We start from the raw sequence: 21,495 nt of genomic DNA, 5'->3' as shown, positions 1-21,495 counted from the left end.
TGACAAGGGCTAATATATGCCATAATGAGAAATGGGTGTTAATGCTGGAGGTTATAACATTAGCACAAGTTCACAGTAGCTAGCAGCTAGCTAAAGCAGCTAGCTAGAGAGATGCTACAGAGACGGAATCTGGGAAACGTATTCCAATAGCAAGCAAAGGTATCTGGATGAAGTAAACAGTTAATTTCATTTCCCAAATTCCCAGTTAGTTTAACTTTAGTATATACAACGGTTCAAATCACTGAGCAGGATGGGGAGCTGTGCCCAGGCCAGTTCACAATGTGTTCACAAACACACACACACACACACACACACACACACACACACAGACAGACAGAGACAGACAGACACAGACAGTCATTATTCAGCTAAAATATGAAAATATCCATGGCCTTTTAATTAACTCGTTTAAGTAAGACGTCATCGCGCGGTCCATTGAGTCTTTTGAAGTGACATGAGGTTTGGGGTATATTTACAAACACACACACACACACAAAGATATATATTAGTTACATGATTAAAATCGAAATATAATAATTTAGACATTATACTGTTAGACACCTCCTAATGAGCCTGTGAGGAGCGGCGAGCGACTTTTTGATGTACAAAAATGAGTATCTTGCAAATCCTTTTATAGACTCTTAATATGTAGGTAAATATGACTGAATTGACTGTGGAACCATGAAAATATTGCTTTGTGATAACTGTATTTTCTGCACATACAAAATAGTAACAAATTAAGTATCTAATTCCTTTGCTGCTATGAATATAGTTAGAAGAATTTATGTTTCGATTTAAACAGCTATTATACTGCTGTGCCTATATATTTACTTATTACACTGTCAACTGGTCTGAAAATAGGTGTCGTTTTGATGTATTATTAATGGTTTATTCATCTCAAATTGAAAAGAGAGAGAGCGAGAGAGAGAAAACACTGACTGAGGCAAACACTATGATCACCAGTTTTGATATACAATATTTACATCTTTTAACAGTATGTATTCAATTGTAAAACATGTTATATGTAAAAACCAATTACCAAAATTCAGCTAAATGACAAGTTAAATTAAGTTGTTATTTGTTGCTTACACATGCACATTTATTTCTGACTTTATTTATTATTCTTTTTATTAGTGCTGTCAAACGATTAATCACATCCAAAATAAAAGTTTTTGTTTACATAATATATGTGTGTGTACTGTGTATATTTATTATGGATATATAAAGACATACAGCATATATATATATTTGCATGTATATATTTATATTCATATCAATTATGTCATATATACATATATTTATATAAAATTTATATATAAACGTAACATATTTTTCTAAAATATATACATGCATGTGTGTGTATTTATATATAATAAATATGCACAGTACACACACATATATTATGTATACAATAACTTTTATTTTGAATGATTTATCGCGATTAATCGTTTGACGGCACTATTTTTTATTCTTACATTATAGTTGGATTATCCAACAATTCACCAATAAATGCTGGAATATTCACATCAGTCTACAAGTGAAGAAGAACATCAGTGATCTAGAACCGTACAGAATGGAACACGAAGATACTGAAGAACAGAGAGGTTAGTGTTTATTCTTGATTCTTTATTAATGATGCTGAAGACTTCATTCAAGCTGTTTTCATTTAAATCGATATGCATTGCTTTGAAACAAGGAACAGACAAAATAGTACATGGAAAGCTGCAGGGACATACATACATAATTTATGAAAAATAAATAAAATGATTATATTATTGCATAGCGGATGTCTACTTTCTGCTGTTACACCAAATCCTTTCTTACTTTTGTTTTGGAAGAGAATGGGAGGAGGGAAGACCTGAAGGAGAAACATCATCATGTCAAAACTGGAGAAAAATCTTTAAGTCGCTCACAGACTAAAAGTAAATTTGTATTGAAAAAAAAGAGCCAAAAAATATTTCACCTGCCCTCAGTGTGGAAAGAGTTTCACATTAAAAGAAAGCCTTAGGGATCACATGAAAACCCACACTGGAGAAAACCTGCACACATGTGATCAGTGCGGGAAGAGTTTCGCAAAAAAAGTAGCCCTTAAAGATCACATGAAAATCCATACAGGAGAGAAACCGCACACGTGTGATCAATGTGGGATGAGTTTCAGACAAAAAGGAGCCCTTAAAGATCACATGAAAATCCACACTGGAGAGAAACCGCATACATGTGATCAGTGTGGAAAGAGAAAAGAAACTCACGCACCTTTAAAATTCACCTGCATCGTCATTCTGGAGAAAGACCATTTACCTGTGATCAGTGCGGTAAGAAATTTTTTAAGTCAGATGCGCTGAAGGACCACCTAAAAGTTCATACAAAGGAGAAGCCTCACATGTGTTCTTTGTGTGGAAAGGGTTTTAGTCAGGCAGGTACTTCACAATTACATCAGAAAAGACACAACAGTGTGAAGGAGCATTTGTGCTTTGATTGTGGGAAGACTTTTGTTAGAGATGCTGATCTGACAAAGCACCAGAGAATGCACAGTGAGGAAAAACCTTACAAATGTTCACACTGCGACAAGAGATTCAGATGGTCAGATTATGTGAAAAAACATGAGAGGATCCACACTGGAGAGCAGCTGTTTAATCTGCCCTAAACAGTTGCAAGAATTGACAACACAAAGAAACATCATCTGCAGTTGTCACAGTGATCTTCAAGACCAGTGTTTTAAGTGTGAATGTCTAAGAATTATGATTTTTGTATTTTGTTCAATTTATATTCAGATTTTTTTTTTATCCGTGTGTGTCTCACTTGGTTCATTTTCTGCCATTTGTGAAGGAAAGTATTTTTTTCTTTCTTTTTTTACATGTAAATGTTCTGAGCTCATACCAGCAGAAAGAGTGCAGCTGAAATACAGCTCAACTCTGTGTGCCATTCTTACTGTTATTGTTGTTATAGTGTTTTAATAAAATAGTTTTCCGGCAAAAAACAATCTGGTGTGGTTTTGATAAACTACATTTTTGTCTTTCAGTGATAACGTCACAACCAACGCCGCCAGTCAGTCTGATCTTGACAAAATGTTTGTTTAAACAACATTTAAAAAATGTTACTGAATGTCATATCCAAGTATGAATGTGAATGAAGTTAAAAACATAAAACATGTTAACTCTTTCAGGTTTGTGAGAAATAATAGTATTATAGCGCAGTTTTCCAGCATCCAGACTCATATAATTTGAAAAGCCTCTTTATCTAATGTCAATCGCTCCCATTTTCATCTTATTTATTATGCTAATGTAAATGGAGGACCAATCCTGCAGAAATTAAAATGAAATACATAGACAGATAAATTAAAATTAATAATAGGGAATTAAATAAAGGTATAAATGATTTGATAAATGTAATTAATTTGCAATAAATTATTGTATTATTATCTTTTTCTGAATTTATTTTTATATTTATTTTATTCTTTTTAACTTGCATTTATGTATTTTACATTCATTTTTATAAGCTAAATTATATTTATTTTATTTTTTTATATTTATTAATTTCCACATATATTTATTTCCAGATTCATTTATTTGTTTGTTTGTTTCTTTTTACTTTTCAGTGTGCAACATGTAAATGAGGGAGGCGGTCCTTGCGAAGCTCTGGTGAATCATTGGTCGAGAGTTCATGCAGAAGCAGAAATGAATGCATAAATAAATACATTTAAAAATAAATCAGTTAAATAAATATATATGTATAGAAGTAACTACAAATGAGCAAAATAAGTAAATACAGAGACACAGAAGCAACTGTACATTTAGGAAACCCCAGGTGATAAAAAGTACACTTCCATAATGTACTTTGTGCAGTAATTTTGCACTTAATATACTAAAAATTATTCTTTAGCACTTCTTAAGATAAACTTAAGATCATCTAAATGTACTCAACTGTGCTATTTTGGGACACCATTAATATGAACTAAAATGCACTTTCTCTGTATTTAAAAAATATATATTTAGTTACCACTTGTAGTACACTTGAACCCATCTTTCATATACTAGTACACTCAAGTGTACAAGTAGTAACCAATTACATTTTTTTTTTTTTAAATACAGAGATAGTAGGCTATGTTATTTTATTTATTTTATTATTTTATGTTATGCCCAAAATAGGATATGTTTTTTTCGTTCAGATCCCCACTTATGTTGAAACTCCACATATGCATGACAGAAGTAATAGAACTCATGACTCTCCAGGAAATCCCTATTATGGACAAAGACATCCAGCTATAGCTGTGACTGAATAAAAAGATTGAAATGCTTGAAATGAATAAAAATAAAGACAATACACCCACAACTGCGACAATATACGGTTTATCTGTTCTTCAGGCCATCTTGGGTATTTTCATTATAATAAAGTAAGTTTATAATCCATTGCTAATCGACATAGCCTTTATTTCAGTATGAATAGCCATTATTTCAAACTTTTGACTGATGTGGTGTAAGATCATGTTATTAAATGTTATCTTTTGCTTCGGATTCTCATTAAGTTAGGGAAGATGTTTGGCGCGTGTTGCTTTTTCAAATGCACGTTTAAGCGACTCAAACTCACAGTGCTTGTGGAGATGAGCAGCATTTACTGATGCTGTGTGATATACAGCACCAATAGATGGTGGTAATGCACTATTTTAGTCTGTGATCTTGAAGACGCTGCACTGCTTCAGTCCATTGCAGGTTCATAAAATAGAATGTAGCTATTGTCTTTCTTCAGACACCTTCAGCTTTTCTCACATTATCACAGTTTATTCGCTAAAGTTTAGAAAATGGTAATAGAGTTAAACTCAAGAGTTAAAATGTGTCAGAACAAATTCATCTTGATAATGTCAGATAACTTTGAAAGAAAGGTGGTCAGTTCAAAGTGTGAAATCAAATTTTGCTCCCAAATTTTTATCAATTTTACTGGTAGTCCACTGTATGAAGAATGTTTGGGTATGTCACAGTTTACTTTATTTTACTGCTTACATAAATTAACCATAGTGTCCTGCACCCACTAGTAAAAAAAAAACAAAAAACAATCAAAATTTATTTCTGGCGTTTGAATAATTTTTGGTTTGACTGGATGCAGAAGTTTGGTATCAAACTAATATGAAACCAAATAAACACATGATTATAATTATATATGTTTTGTCTGAGTCCTAAGTGGCCTTTGATAGGCCTATTTTCAAAAGCATAGCATTTGTATATTATGGCAAGTGAAATTGAGTTGTGCCATTAAAAATGCTTGAATGTCTTGAATGCAGATAGCTTTATATGAAAACATGGGAAATGAGCAACGGTGCTGACCATCTTCTGAATCGGATAAACTCCTCCTTTGTTCATGCCCGCTCCTCAAGTCCCAGTTTGCCCTCTTTGGATCAAAGTATTCAGTGGGCAGAAAATCCCTGGCCAGCCGTTGGTCCCAAGGAGGCATGATCAAGCCCCACTTCACATGACAGTGGAAATGCGATTGGCCACACTTGCTTTTGGAAACAAGAACACATCAATAAATGCAGGAACATTTTCATCACTCCACAAGTGAAGAAGATAGAGTGGTCCAGAAGCCTGCAGAATGGATCATTAGGATACTGAAGAACAAAATGGTTTGTGTTTATTTTACATTAAGGTTATAAAACTTAAAACAGTTCATCAGCTTTAGTCAGAGGTTATACTTAAAGGAGCAAAAGCCTAATATATGGGACACTCTCCATGACATGGGTACAGGAGACTGAAACTCAGTTTTCTTTATTTTGTTTTAAACAAAATGGCCAGTGAAAGAGGTTTGAGAGTCATTTACATCAGGAGGTCAGACTTAAATTAACCAATAAATAAAATTAAAATTTCACTTTAGTTTTGTTATTTGATATTTCAAGTGTTCAGCATTTTGTCTGAGAAATAATAGAAATTGAATTTAGGTCTTAAATCTTATTTAGAGAGAAAGTCAGCGTAAAAAAAAGTGAAATCAGTACCGTGAATCATGAGTTAGCTGAGTTAATCGTTACCCACGTCTAACCTCCCTGCTCCTTATCTCTGGAGACATCACTGACTGGTACCTTTTATACTTGTGCAGTAGATACCTTCTAGCTCATGACTAGAGATGCTGAACTGAAACTGCACCAGAGAATGCACAGTGAAGAAAAACCTTACAAGTGTTCACACTGTGACATGAGATTCAGCCGGTCACAATATCTGAAAATACATGAGAGGATCCACACTTAAGAGTCATACCGCTGCCTTCCATGTGGGATCTTTTTAACTCAGTCATACAAAAGCCAAATATTTGAAATAACAGTAAGTAGTTCTTTTTCAGATCCAGCACTTTCAAATGCGATACCGTGTCCTTATCAAACATGACCCAATAATGCATAGAGCAATAACATCTGTGACTTCTATATAAATCTGCGACAGGACCATGAAACCTTGTCTGAAGTTGTTACATTGAACAGAGTTCATCTTCAAGACCAATAGTTTCAAGTGTGAGATGAATCATAAAGATAAACTCAAAGACAGACCAAATGAACGATATCTAAATCTTTATTCTTGTGTAAGATTTTACTTAATATTATTTCAATCATAATCATTATGCTTTATTATGATTTTTGTATTTTGTTCCATGTTTTATTTACATTTCCTTTCATGGAATAATTTTATTGAGTGATTAAAATAAAAGTAGAATAGACATGGTTTGAGTAGATATGATTCATAAGCTTATATTCTCAAGTAACTGTAGAGCTGTTAAGTGATTTAAGTGCTCTAAAGTCACACATTCCCTGTTTAAGAACAGAATTATATTCATATTTAATGATGAATAAGAAAAAATAAAAATGTTGTTCAAACTTCTAATTGTGAGAGAGTCTTTCCGTGTCTTCTGTTTTGGGAAAAAGACAGATAATTGCAACTTGCTGAAAAAACTTCACTTTGAGGAAGAGTTGAGTGTAAAAGTCTTCCTTTATTTTAAGTAAAGTTCCTTTCATTGATTGAAATCATTGGTCATTGAGTCTTAACTGTACTTCCTCTACAAAATGTATCACTCTTGTTTCATTTACTCTCTTAGAGCATTTTAGATGTGCATTTTCACTACCAAAAACTACTAAAAAGATGGGCGTAACTTTGTATTGGTTTGATGTAGACTACTATTGATGAACTATTGGTGTTTTACTCATCCCATATTGTAAACATTTTATATTTATATTATATTAGTCATCGTACAGAGATGGAAAAAGTATAATCCAATGATTTTGCATTTTTGCGTTCTCATGCAAAATTATTGTGTTCCCTCAAGAAACTTTGAGTTCTTTTGTGATGAAAAAATAAATGCAGTTCGAGCTATAGTAGATATTCTACAAAATACCTGATGGAGATTTATTTTCCAATATCTAAAATAACTCAATTAACTGAGGAGATATAAAAAGGGAAGGGGAAATATGTTATTCTGATGCACACTCCTTACCAGTCAGTGGCGGTAATGCACCAATTCGTTTCCAATAAAACCCCAAAAGAAGAAGAGGAAGCTGTCTTTCTGAAGAGTCGTTTCTGTTTTGTTTTCATCGGGTAAGCGCTGTTTGTGCGTCTGTTTTGGCGTCTGCCGGCTGAAATAAATATAAAGCGTGAAGCCAACGATGTGAGGAACATAATTCATTCATAATCCCATGAGCAATCTTGTGTGAATAATCGTGTTTAATGTTTGGAGCGATAATGTTATTGTTACTGAATGTCACTTGATCAAAAGTCAAAGTGTGATCTGTGAGGGAAATTCACGGGAGTCGATCTCAAACAGTGCTGCAATGATTTTATTGTAAAATTTGATCTTTTGTCATTTATCACTGAAAGTCAAATTTGTAGCTTTCACTGCTAAATTTGAGCCTTTAAAAAACTATGCAGACCTTTTTTTAAATCAGAGGTAGGCAACATAAATGAATGTAGATAAATGTGAAGGACTTTTGACACCAGAAACATGAAATTAGTGCTTTGTCGTGCTTGCTAAGGTGTTATTGTCGAAATATGTTTAGATTGAAATTGATATGATTGAATTTGATGTTTGATGTGATATTGATATTATGCTACTGTATGTAAGTTACTTACCTGTTTTGGTTAATAAAATGCTGTCACGGGAAATGAAGCTGGAAAAACTACTGTAAAGATGAGTGTTGGTTGATTTTGTTTTTTTTTTTTGGCTGTAAGAGTTTCATTCATTACTCACTCATATCAAAATTAATATCGGAATGCGAGTAATACTAATATAGAACAGTTTTATACTTTCAGCATGTATCTAAAGTATGTTTTTACTTCAGACACTTAAAATAAAGAGATCTCTACTGATGATGCTGTAGGCTTGTTTCAGGAGTATCACCGTTAAGAGCTGCTTAAAAGCATCTTTATTTTCATGTCAGTAGTTCCTCTTTTAACCCCATATGCTGATGTTTTCAGGTCTTGTTTAGATTGCTACTCAAAGCTCAAGATATACATCTAATTTATTATCTTATAGTCTGTGATAAACCACATTTCATATAAAAACAGTAAAAAAAACCTGTAAATGACAAGTTCAACTACCTTTAATTCAGTTGGACTGTGATTTGTGGCTTAAAAATCTCCACACATTTCTTTTGTAGTCCATCTCTGTGAAGTTTATGCTTTCATGGAGTAAAGTTGTAATGGAGTCATTTCTTGTAATGTACACACACCATTTGCTACTAATGGGATACAAATAGCCTGGACATAGATGGTTCGTTTTTTATTCTTATTTATATTTTGGTTCTTTTAATTTCTTAGTTCATACACTGTAAAAAAAAAAAAAAGAAAAAAAGTTGAGCGAACTTAAAAAAATTTTTTTACCAGCTTCAGCAGATTTTTGAGTTTGCTCAACTTATTTTTGAGGGAGATTCTCAAATTTTTGTTGTATAAACTTAAAACGATAAGTTGAGAAAACTCAAAAATCTGCTGAAGCTGGCTGCCTTAATTTTAAGTTGACTCAACTTTTTTTTTTTTTACAGTGTATGTTTGTATGGTTTGTGAACAATAAAAATAAATTAAGTATATTTACAATTTGATAGATCGATAACTAAACAACATATAAATGCTTAAAATGTTTAAATGCACAAAAAAAAAATGAAGTAGGCTAACTGATTTACTCTTGATTTTAGGCAGATCTACATCTGCCACAGAACAATTCAGAAAGAGTCCAGATCATGTAATTTCCTGTGGGTTGTAGTAACATCATTTTGAATTTGAAGATATGCTCTGCTTTTTAAATGCTATTGTATTGCATAACATTGTATAGCATTTTTCTACTTTCTGTTATTATTTCAAGGTTCACTTTTATGTCCTTTTTACTTTTGTTTTAGACCTGATGGAAGAGAATGCAAAGAATGAAGAACTGAGTGAAGTAGAGGAGAAACTTCATGTCAAAATTGAAGAAAAATGTTTGAGTTGCTCACACACTACAGGTCATTTTTCATTGAAAAGAACAGCCGATGCATCTTTTACCTGCCCTCATTGTGGGAAGAGTTTCTCAAACAAGCAAAGTCTTAAACTTCACAATAGAGTTCATAGTGGAGAAAAACCCTTCACATGTGATCAATGTGGGAAGAGTTTTACACTAAAAGGAACCCTTAGGGATCACATGAGGATCCACACTGGAGAGAATCTGCACACATGTGATCAGTGCGGGAAGAGTTTCACAAAAAGAGGAGCCCTTGAAGATCACATGAGAATTCACACTGGAGAGAAGCCACACACATGTGATCAATGTGGCAAGAGTTTCACAAAGAAAGGAGCCCTTAATGACCACATGAAAATCCATACAGGAGAAAAGCCGCACTCGTGTGATCAGTGTGGGAAGAGTTTCACAAAAAAAGGGGCCCTTAAGGATCACATGAAAATCCACACTGGAGAGAAGCCGCACACATGTGATCAGTGTGGCAAGAGTTTCAGAAGGTCATGCACTTTTAAATCACATCTGCGTTCTCATTCTGGAGAAAGACCATTTAACTGTGATTACTGTGGTAAGAATTTTTTTAGGGCAGATGCCCTGCTGGACCACCTTAAAGTTCATACAAAGGAGAAGCCTTATGTGTGTTGTTTTTGTGGAAGGAGTTTTGGTCAAATAAGTAGTTTAAAATTACACCAGAAAAGACACAGCGGCGTGAAGGATCATATGTGCTTTCAGTGTGGAAAGACTTTTGTTAGAGATGCTGAACTGAAACTGCATCAGAGCACTCACACTGGAGAAAAACCTTACCAGTGTTCACACTGTGACAAGAGATTCAAACGGTCAGAATATCTGAAATCACATGAGAGGATCCACACTGGAGAGAAGCCACATCAGTGCCCTCCATTTCCATGGCTTGTTCCCAAATGAACAATATATAAAAAGTTGTATTATATAATATACTACTATAATTCAAACCATTATGCTTCCTTATGATTGCATTTTGTCCATCTCATATTTTAATATCTTATAAAGCATGTGTATCTTATTTCATCTTTTATGAAGGAAACCATAAATTTAAAAAAAATGTTCTGTGCTCATATCAGCAGAAAGAGAGCATCTGGAATAAAGACAAGCAGTTCGACATAATGTGCAGGCCTTTTTTCATTGGGTACTCTTTTATGAATCGTTTATGAGCATGGTGTTTTACTGAACTTTTAAAGATGTGCGTAAATGTAAATTAAGTTTGACATTGGAAACACAAATAACGTGTGATTTAGTAATGAGAAGCATTTATGTATAATGACAGAAGAGTAGCCTAACATAGTCACTGATTGGCCTAAAACACTCAAAACAAGCACTACAAAATATGAAAATACACAAACTGCATACACTACATAATGGCATTTAATGATTTGTAGTTTAGATTACATCTTCATGAACTCATCTCTTTTTGGTTTTTATAACATGTCACTGTTACATAGCTACATGCCTTGGCTGTGCTCTCGTGATATTGACATAATTTTGACCAGCAGGTGTCGTCAGAGCATGGTGATATGAGCACTTCGAAGCACACGTTCCTATTGATTTGGAATGTCGATAAGCTCCCTCTCTGCCATTAATATTATGTACACAGTGTTTAGAGTTCTGAATGGTGGATTGGTTTTGCTTTGACTGTTACTGGTATTTAACTCCTTTGTGTTGTGGCCACAATGTTTTGCAATGCATCTCGAATTTTTTTTTTACTTTGCCTTTGACAGCAGAATCACGATGTACTTCATAAAATACTAGACCAGACCAAAAACGCAAGCAATATGTAAAACATAATCCTGTGAATTTCACATAAATATTCTGTACAGTTCTCCAGCATGAAAAGCATGTGCCTGCAAGAGAATGCCAAGTATATGTTGCTGTAGCCTGTGTATCTTCCAAGTGGAAGGGGCCTTTGCCATATTGTGGGCGGAGACCCTCGAGTTAGTGGAGTCAAATTTACAGGTGGGGTTACCTTCAGTACAACCAATTTGGGTCTATAGTCCCACCCATTTGAAGCTGCTCCACCCACTCGGAACTGACTGCAGTGATACCAATCTCCACATGTTCCTGCCTAAAGTCCCAGCCAAAAGAAAAAAGAAAAAAAGAAGAGAAAAGCCAAATGTGTGGAAACTTGTCCTGTAAAGCAGGAAAACAGTACCTGCTGGAGCAAAAGATTAAAATAACCCAGACAGCAAGTAGTGCCTGCTCAGATCCGACCCACAACTGGCCTGCATATATTTCACATTGGCCAGATGTGGGCTGGATCTGGGCCAGAACTATGTTGCTGTCTGGGAAGCAATGTGCTAACTAGATGTAAGAATTCCATTTATTATGTTAGTGTAACTAAACAAATTTAAACTAAACAAATGTTATGCTAAAAGCTTTCAGAAACTAGATTTGCTTTAGTTTGCTATAGGTTTCAGAAAACAGTCTGAAAAGTGATTAAATATTGAAAAACACTTAACTACTTAAAACTGCATAAAGCATAACACACATTTATTTAATTTCATTCAATTCAGTACAATGTTCATAAAATAATGCTGAAATATAAAATACACAAATACTGAAGCCTTAAGGCAGCTGTAGCATGAGCTCAAGTGATCAAGACTAGACAAGTTAACTCAGCTGTGTATGCAGTTCTTGTGCATTATGAAGCTGTTACTGAATCCACTCTTTCTCAGACCTTTTTAAGACAGAGTAGTTCAGGAGCTACCAGAGTGTCCCAAAGTGTCAAAAAGTCCCTAAAATACATGGCTCCTTGTACTGTTATCTGTCAGTAATGGTCTTCGAAAACTCAGCTGAAAGTCTGACTTTTCTTTGATGTTTGATGAATAACACAATGAAATGGCAGTGTGGAAATAAATAACTAAAACATAATACATTTGTAGTCTAACTCAGTGGTTCTCAACTGGTTTCATTTGAGGACCCAAGTTTTACATCAGACATTTTGACCCAAATTGCTAATAATACTAAAGTGACAGTAATACTACTAAAATAAGATCAAATGCTGAAATGGATTAATATTACAATGAGTCAATTATTAACATGAAATATGCTGAATATGATAGCTATTTTAGTTTCTAAATCCTTCCATTTCCAAATCACTTGTCATAAAATGATTTCACTTTTACATACTGCATTTTAATAACTGCATGCAACATTGCATCCCTCACATATATCCCAAAATATTGGGCTCACAAACCACCAGTTTCAGTTGAGAAACACTGCTTTATATGGCAGTTAGATTTTTTTAAGCCAAAACATCACAAATATTGCAAATTTTTCTCCTTAGGTGTTGCAACACTTGAGTACACTATCTTATCTTCTCCATCAGGTTTCTGTGAGAAAATAGTCACAAAGATAAAATCAGGACAGAAAATTCCTCACATTATTAAACAGATTAACAGAGTTGAAAGTAAGACGCTTAGCTCTCAAACTGCCATTTTGCCTGAAATTCCAAGATTTCCAAAATTTAAAGAACAGCGACAACCGCTCTACAAAACCAAACAAGATGTTCATCCATCCCTTCAACTCTTATCATTGCCGCTATTGGTTACAGAGTCTGTGAATATACTTTCATGCCTTCTTTTGTGGGACAGAATTGCGGAATTTCACAGCTTAATTTAAAAAAAAAAAAAGGTAATTTTACGAGGAAGTTCTGAAAGGGACATTCTACCTAAAAATGGTATTTCCTATAAAGAAGTCAGAATTGAAATGAAAAATTAGTGAATGAGATGGCTCACACATACATCCAAACTGACAAATCACAAAGCCAGACATAACTTTAAGATATATATTAAAATACTGGAACAAATTAAAAAGGGAGCAGTATCTCACAATCACAGACAGAGCAGTTTGTGATAAAACAAGTCTTCATGCAACTAGACAATCTGCAGCATATATGACATGATCTGCACACACATGCATGAATGATCATGCAGATATATGCACAATTACAGTAAAGCAGCAACAAGACAACAGCAAGAAAGTTTCCCTCTTGATGTCTATTTCAAAGGGAGCAAAACAGTGTCACTAAGATACGTACAATATCAAAACAAATAAAGCTTGATCTAATATTTATTTTAGAGATTAGTGATTAGAACAATTGTGTTTCTATGAAACATCTTTATCAGGGAATAATATGAACAGTGTAGGAAACTTAAATTATTGACAAGTCATCATTTTGTGTTATTGTTTGGCAAGTTCAAACAGCAGATGTTTGATGTAACATCACTCCACAGTAACCTACAGGACATTTTACTCCCTCACATTTTAAACAAGATAAAAGATAAAGATTCACCATTATTTGTCAATCACACGTAGAACATGTTGGTTTACTTTCAACTGACAAACTGGAGCCTTTTTAGTCTGTTGCTCCTAAATTCTACTGAATTTATTCCATTTCTGTCTAGACATATTTGTAAAGATTTGCGCACCTGTTAGTAATGGGTGTAGCTTAAATCCCTGTTAGTTAGAAGGGTTGTCCACCATGCAGTGCCTGATGCATGGTGCATGTGAAACATAACATGTCACTTAAATGAATGACTAGCTTTAAAACCAAATTAATCTATAATTCAGCTTAAATTAAAACAGAATTTCTGCTTAGGTTACAGTAAGAATAAGCAAGCACAGACATTTTTTTTTAAGCATGGATGATCCATCAGCTCACTAGTGCTAAGTTTTCTACAGGCAGGCAGCGAGACACAATGCACACAGCAAAACTGCATCTTACCGTATGGTGTAAAGGTTGTGCAATGAATGTTGCTGTAGCATAATGTATGTCTTCATTTTCAACTGTTTTAATAATAACCACAGTTTAACTATAAAACATTATACATGAAATGGTGGTCATATGATAAACACTTTTCCAATACAAAGACAAATATATGTAGTTGCAGTAATACTTGCCAGTTTGTGGTGCTTGTTTATGGTTCCTCATGTGCCACAACAAAATCCCTCCCAAAACTGCAATTATGGCCACCAACAATATACCAACTACCACTGGTATGGAATAGGAACGGCGATGTTCTGTAACAAAAAAGAGAAAACAATACTTAGCATAAAGCAGATCTGGGAGACATGTCTAATGTTTAACCCTTTAACGCGTACGATCACACCGGTGTGATTAGAACTTTCAGTGAGTCACGTCATCAACTGCTGAAATTCAAATCTGCTTTCTGGCGCGGAGCCAGATCAGACGCGCGAGCGCTTGTAATATTATCACTTATTCAGTGTTTTCAACCATATAATGCTTATTTAAGATTTCAGACATTTAAATGCACATAAGTACTAGCAAAGCCATACATTTATAGTTTGTAAAATATGCGCTGATGTCTATGGAAGCAGCAATAATGATCCTTACAAATATAATCTGACGACATGTTTTATTGATATCATATACACATAGTGTAGGTAACAATAAAGTTTACTCTGCTCTTCTCCCAGTTTACTGGAGACTTATTTTAACGTGTTTCGGGAGGAGAGGATGAATTTACGTGTTGTAAATCCCACAGCTGGATTCAGCGCGAGCAAACATGGCGGCGCCCATCACCCGGTATAGATCAACTAACACGATCATTATAAACGTGTTTAAACAACCAAACACATTTACTTGCACATATTTCAGAATCGGAATATCAGATATTTAATAATATAGCGAGTATGTTTGTGAATATTAATAATAAAAAAAGGGAAAACGAAATAAAAGCAATCCATGTGTCATACAGCGCTATTACGGCTGCGGTGTGTCACATGACAAGCATGACGCGTCGCCATGGAAACAATAAGGCTATAAGTTCTAAAATAACGGTCGCCTAAAAAAACTCACGCCTGGGGCTCAGCTAGAATATTTTAAACTCACGTGCGAAAGGGTTAAAGTTAAAAATCACAACTTAAGAAACTTTTTAATAACAACAAAGATTATTAATAACAACAAAGATTAAAAAATAGCTATATTGTGATTATTAATCTAGTAATGATTATCAAGAAAATAAATGGGGGGAAATAATTAATGTTGGTGATTTTGGTTTGGAACCTTCAGAAAACTTCAAATCAGTTTTTCTCGAAATGGACTTTGCTGACTTTATCGACTTCGAACGGGTGTAGCTCAGTAATTTTTTGTCCAATTCCAATTCCAATTGCTCATTGTGACTCATTTTGCCAGCACGGGTCACATATTTATATCAATACAGGTGAGGAGATTAATCACAGCTGACACACCTGCACATGTGTGACAGAATCGACTGATGTCCAGATGTTGAGTCTGGTTTCTGATGGGATTGTTGAGCACACAGCTGTAGGTGTTGTTATCCTGATATTCCACCTCCAGAGGAAGAGAGAGACTGATGCTGAGATCAGACACACTGATGCTGGACAATAAACTGTTTCCTTTGTACCAGGAGAGAGTCACATGACTCACATTCAACACTGAACACAGCAGTGAACATCTGGACACGGATGATCTTTCAGATGATGAAGAACAGTTTGAAGAGTTTCTGGTGATGACAGGAGTGGGAAGAGGAGCTGGAAAACAATGTAGAAAGAACAAGTAAAAGTAAGTGTTATCTCAGTATTATCAATTTAAGGATCCACCCGCTAGCCAAACAGCGGAGTCCAGTGGCCTGGTCGAAGGTTTAATGCGTGTTCGGTCTTTTACTTGCGCCTCTGAATTTAGTTTCAATTTTAGTCTAGCTCCGTGTTCAATTCTAAGTGATCATTAAATTTAGACAATATCTATAATTAAAACTGATCACAGACATCGAATGTATATTCATTTAGATATTTGATTATTCTGGAAATCCCATACTTTCAATTCTTCGTTCATTAGCAACCTAGTATCGCTTAGCAATTCACTCGGCCAACTGCGAACGCACGGCACAAACTCTCCAGTTGATCTTACTCAGAGGATACAGGGGTTTCTATAATACCTTTAAATAGGCTGCACCCTGCTAGCACATAATAAAAACTGTATTTTTTCTATAATCATGAAAACTGTAACTTGTTAAGTCAGTGACAGACAGAAATCAGAAGATCCCTAATGACAAGCCCCCGCTTCATTCATTGGTACTTAAGTATGATCTGTCCTGGACGCAGATTTGTGGAAACACTAGACTACAACTCTAATCTACTGGAAATAATTATTTCAGAAGAGATCAGAATAAATCAAATATAACAATTTATTATTAGTCAGGTAAAGGTGTATCATGCCAATTACATAATGAAACAATTAGATACAATTAGAAAGGATAATGCAATTGTGAATCATATTGTAACCGCGTGGCATCCCTGCTCCTGTACATAGATACTGTGGCTATATGGGAAATAGCCAAGTGACCTACGCAGGAGACTAACAAATTTAACAGTCACACATGTAACAGTTATACTAATTTAACACAAGACACATGGTCTAGAATGCATAGCAAAGCACTCAGATGTTTTAGAGAATAAACTTAACTAGCCTACGTGCACATGTAGTAGCACAAACAACTGTACAGTGTGCTCTATGGGCACAATGTGTTTAACACGATTACATTTTTGAATCATACCTGACAGCAGACAGACACACAGCAGCGAGAGCACACTGCATGGGGTTTTCTGACTTCCCTTATATACCCAAATAAGAAAAACAAAGAAAACTTCAGATCAGTTATAAAAACATAAAAGACCTTTTGGTGTTTTTTGTTCTTGTGCTCCAGAGTCACACCTGGATGAAGATGGATAAACATTCCCGCAGACTCCTAAAGGGAGTCTGCAGAACACAGCAGAACACAATTCTACAAAGGTTTTCAGTATTTCTCATAATATAAGTGACTACTGTGAAATTGAGACCAATTTACCAATTGCACAGAGACCTTTAAAATGATACCAAACATGAAGGTGAAAAACAACAGGTTCACAAGATATATGATAGGTATTCTTAATGAACTTTGAGTGAAGCCTTTTGGGGGCAAAGAGAGAGAGTTAGAGAGGGCAGGGGGAGAATGGGGTCGTAGATGAGCACGGAGAGAGGTGTTTTTTGTTCTCTTTGGAGATCCCTTCCCCAGATTAGTTTTATGGTTTTATTGCATGGTATCTGTGAGTTCCTGAGTTTTGGCTTCATGAGGAGTTAATTTCATAAGGAAAAAAATTTCACTCCCTACATCAATAAACAACAACAACAAAAAAAAAACATGATGCAGATGTTTTCTTGCAAGTCTAATCAAAAAGAAACCAAAATTTTAAATGCAAGGATGAGAACGAAATTAATGCTTGTACAGTATCTATTCCAAGACACTGATTGATCATTTAAGCAGCTGAATTATTATTTCAACATTTGGTTGGTCATTTCTTAGTTTCTGGCATTGGAATTAACATTTAGAAACATTTATACAACACACTGAGTTCAGACTAGAATTAAAAGTTAATGAACAATTCTAGCATTAGAGACAGTACAGATACTCACCATACACAGTAACACTGAAGCTCTTCAATGAGGTTTTTCCACTGATGATGACAGTCAGTTTATAAAGTCCAGTGTGTTCAGATCTAATGTTGTTGATGGTCAGAGATCCGGTTTGATTGTTCAGCTGTAATTTGTCTCTGAATCTCCCGCCATTACTGACAAAAATTAAGTTTATTTGGTCCCTTTTAATGATTTCAGCTATTCGAGTGTTTTGAGGTCCAAACGTCCACAGTATCTGATCATCTCTCTGTACTTTAACATCAGTGTGTAGAGAGACAGAATCTCCCTCCATCACTGACACTGACTTCATTTCATCTGTTTTAACATCAAACACACCTGAAAGAAATTCAAACAAAGGAAAAATCTTTGTCATAAACAAACAATGATAAAAGGAACATAGTGGGGTTTAAATTGATATCAAAATTTGAATTTAGTAACGGTACACACACACACACACACACACACACACACACACACACACACACACACAAAAGATTATTTGTATAATACTATTTACATATTTGCGGGCTTTTCCAGTCAAGACCACCCGATATGAAATGCAATCAGGCTTACCATTTGTGATAAGAATCCATAGACAAAAGACGAAAGCAGCGTCTGAATGCATATTCCTCAAAAGATTTCCGAACGATTTCTGATCATTAAAGTCCTCATAGCGCCGAGGAAAACGTGCGTTCAGAACGGCAGCTGCAAGCAGAACTAACTGCTGATACGGAGGAAGTGAAGGAACACGACGCTGTAGCACTTATAGCGCTTACAAAGACTTTATATTATTTTAATTATTCGTGAATTCGTTACGTTACTTGTTCTTAATTTAGAACTACTTCACTATGCTGATTTTGATTACATGTGTTGACTGAGGAAGTATCTTCACTATTAGAGACACAGATGCCTAGATGCACTTAATAAAAAAATAAATAAAATAAAATAAAAAAACCATACAAGACCAAAAATATGGCAAATGTTTATTTATTTATTTTTTTGCATAAAAAGTATAGACATAAACTGAAAATACAATGAAATGCATTTATTTGCCTCAGTGCTTACCTGAGTTCGCACTTTCTAGAGATTTTTTGACACTTCTGGTTCTGGTTGGCCACGATTTCCTGTAGAGCACCGTATACAAGTGCAGTAAGGTGTTAAATCTGTGTTCATCAAATGTACTATCATTCATGGGTTATGCAAATATGGAAACAGAACATTCTACAACGCACAGTACTTCAAAAAAATACAATGTAAACAATTCGCAACAGTAAATATTTCAAACAATGCCATGCTGCTGACACGTGATCTAACTATTTTTAATAATACCATAATTGTTTGGAGATCGGAGCGTGTAATGAATCTTTAACATCATACATACATTTTGCATGAAGCATGAAGATACTGATACAACTGACCTAAAAATCTTCAATTACCATTCCAGTTGGTTAACACTAAACTCTGCAAGACAGTGGCCCTCCAGGACTGAAGCTGCCCATCCCTAAAGTAGGTACTTTCATCCAAAGTGACCAACAAATGACGAACATCACAAGCAATTGGTCATAAAGCATACAATTGAATATACCCATAATGCAAGATTTTGTGCAAACCATTAGTAAAAAAACATATAGCAGAGTTGAAATACAGAAAAGAAAGGATATTTCTAAATAAATAAATAACTTCATTTACTACAATTATCTACTTATGTGGAAGTCAAATCAAGTGGTAAACATGAGTCTGATAACAGAAGCGGCCCACTGCCCAAATGCACAAACGCAAACCACATACATCACATGATAGACAAGTTCTCATATACTGGCTGTGCATTTACCCAAAAACAAAACAAAACCACATCGGTGCAGTGCACACGTAGACCTATCGCCTAAATAAACCAGACCACAGCAGATCTCGCTCTGACTCAGAGATGTCAGTGTGTCACAGTGCATGAAGACCCTCATCTTTATTCCACTCACAGGGCTTCTGAAAATCCGCCGCAGAAAAAAACAATGCAAAATCTTTTCATACATCATGGAAATAATCTTTTTGTCCAGTTTTCTATCGGTATAGAACTTTAGATGCAGATCAGGGGTGTGGGAACAATTTTAAAATGCAGTGACGCAAATAAGTGGTCAAATTCCATCTGAAATGTTCAGCCCTGGAGAAATAACATTTTTGCATATTCTGTTAAAAAGCTGTAATGTAATGTCAGAAATTTGATTACAAAATAAAATAATCTCAAGCAAATCAAGCTTGAGCACAGTTAATTCATGCTAGCAACATGAAAACAATGTCATTGGTTTGGTTGAACAAAATACTGTTCACTGGTTTTGATTTAGTTAAAAGACCTCAACCATGCTGGGTAAAAGCATTGGTGAGATTAATGTTGTTTCCACAACATTATTGCTGAACAAATGTCAGAGAACATCACTTACTGGCTGGCCTGGTACAAAAAAAATAATAATTAAAAAATAAAAAATAAATAAATGTATTTAGCTGTTTTTGAAGGTTATGTCTTATCCATGGAAACTATTTACAGTAAATATAAACCACTGTTTATCTCCAGACTGCTTACATCGGCTTCAGATAATAGGAGTGTGAGCATCAGCTACTTAGCTTTTAGTTTGTGTGTGTGTGTTTTTCCGTTGACGCTTGATTATTTTAACTCTCTCTAGTTACAAGTCAAGTCTTGTGATTTTTTTTTTACACTGCCCAGATATTCAACAACTTTCAAAACAACATGTTATCTGTGTTTTATCATGATGATAATGCAGATCTCACAGCATCTCTGTCTTTCTTTTTCTCTCTGGTCTTTCCCGTAATGCATTAGCTATCTGATACCATGCAGCTTTTATTTCACTCGGATGACTCAGTAATGCTCTTTAGATGGTCAAAGGGCTTTGATTACTTCCTGCAAACTGGATCTCTGACAATGATAGTTATTGTTCCTCTTTTTACTTCTCTAAAATACTTTTATGACTGTAACAACTGAAATAAAAAAACAGCGCACACTTTGGAAGTCATTGCATCAAATAAATGACTTAATTTGCTCTTAATATAATAGATCATATAAGAAATCATTATATAAAATTCTAGTCAAACAAACAGGAAAATCTCCCCCACATTAGCTCTGAGAAATAGAAATACATGAACGCCCTCACCCTCCCCTCTATTTTAGTTTCTCTCTTTACCATCTCTCTACAAACCACATCCTGACCACAGTCACGAGAGACAGAATCCCATTATGTCACTATAAAAATGATACAGAATTAAAATGAGAAGGCGGCAAAACCACTCTAAATCCAGCTTGCTGATCCTGCACCAGCTAAAACCAGGCTGGATGACCAGCTAAAACCAGCCAACCAGCTTAGGCTGGTTTTAGCTGTGTTTTTTTTTTTTTTTTTTAAGTCTGCTATTTTGAGCGGACATATGGCACACATGTATATCCTACTACAGTACATATATGAAGTGCCTTGGAAAGTGTACTTGTTCAGTTTGAAGAGCACTGTAAATTGTTCAGGGGTTAAGCGTACTTACACCAGTGAACATGACGTAACAGGAACGTAGCTTTCAAGTTCAAATCGGTGCAA

At 34.9% G+C, this 21,495-nt stretch overlaps 2 protein-coding genes across 6 annotated transcripts; one reads left to right on the top strand and one right to left on the bottom strand.

Moving 5' to 3' along the window:
- The first annotated feature begins 7,543 nt into the window (after window positions 1-7,543).
- On the top strand, window positions 7,544-10,575 carry LOC131531109 (gastrula zinc finger protein XlCGF8.2DB-like). Its single transcript, XM_058761663.1, has 2 exons — window positions 7,544-7,559; window positions 9,350-10,575. The coding sequence occupies exon 2, from the start codon at window positions 9,355-9,357 to the stop codon at window positions 10,363-10,365; it is 1,011 nt and encodes a 336-aa protein (XP_058617646.1). The 5' UTR covers window positions 7,544-7,559; window positions 9,350-9,354; the 3' UTR covers window positions 10,366-10,575.
- A 1,372-nt stretch (window positions 10,576-11,947) lies between these two features.
- On the bottom strand, window positions 11,948-19,544 carry si:ch211-236g6.1 (signaling lymphocytic activation molecule). Of its 5 annotated transcripts, none has more exons than XM_058761660.1 (7): window positions 18,974-19,544; window positions 17,909-18,244; window positions 15,887-15,990; window positions 15,688-15,790; window positions 14,377-14,496; window positions 14,201-14,262; window positions 11,948-12,806 (listed from the first exon to the last, which is right to left on the bottom strand). In XM_058761660.1, the coding sequence occupies exons 1-7, from the start codon at window positions 19,098-19,100 to the stop codon at window positions 12,732-12,734; spliced, it is 927 nt and encodes a 308-aa protein (XP_058617643.1). In that variant the 5' UTR covers window positions 19,101-19,544; the 3' UTR covers window positions 11,948-12,731. The 5 variants fall into 5 exon arrangements, with proteins under 5 accessions (XP_058617643.1, XP_058617645.1, XP_058617640.1 ...); XM_058761662.1 differs by having other exon boundaries at window positions 15,688-15,990; window positions 18,974-19,032; window positions 19,327-19,342; XM_058761657.1 differs by having other exon boundaries at window positions 15,688-15,990; window positions 18,974-19,540.
- Between the last annotated feature and the right edge of the window lie 1,951 nt (window positions 19,545-21,495).

This window comes from Onychostoma macrolepis, chromosome 22 (genome assembly GCF_012432095.1).
Source record: "Onychostoma macrolepis isolate SWU-2019 chromosome 22, ASM1243209v1, whole genome shotgun sequence".
NCBI lineage: Eukaryota > Metazoa > Chordata > Actinopteri > Cypriniformes > Cyprinidae > Onychostoma > Onychostoma macrolepis.
The sequence above is the reverse complement of the archived record's forward strand: the minus strand, read 5'-3'. Positions and strand labels throughout refer to the sequence as shown.

What these genes read in the sequence shown, in the direction of transcription:
- si:ch211-236g6.1 (XM_058761657.1), bottom strand. Translation starts at nt 19,100, where the DNA reads ATGAATGATAGTACATTTGATGAACACAGATTTAACACCTTACTGCAC. An exon ending in CTTCAGTGTTACTGTGTATG is followed by an intron (nt 15,991 to 17,908) that starts GTGAGTATCTGT and finishes ATTGTTTTCCAG; the next exon opens with CTCCTCTTCCCACTCCTGTC. An exon ending in CACAACCTTTACACCATACG is followed by an intron (nt 12,807 to 14,200) that starts GTAAGATGCAGT and finishes ATTTTCTCACAG; the next exon opens with AAACCTGATGGAGAAGATAA.
- LOC131531109 (XM_058761663.1), top strand. Translation starts at nt 9,355, where the DNA reads ATGGAAGAGAATGCAAAGAATGAAGAACTGAGTGAAGTAGAGGAGAAA.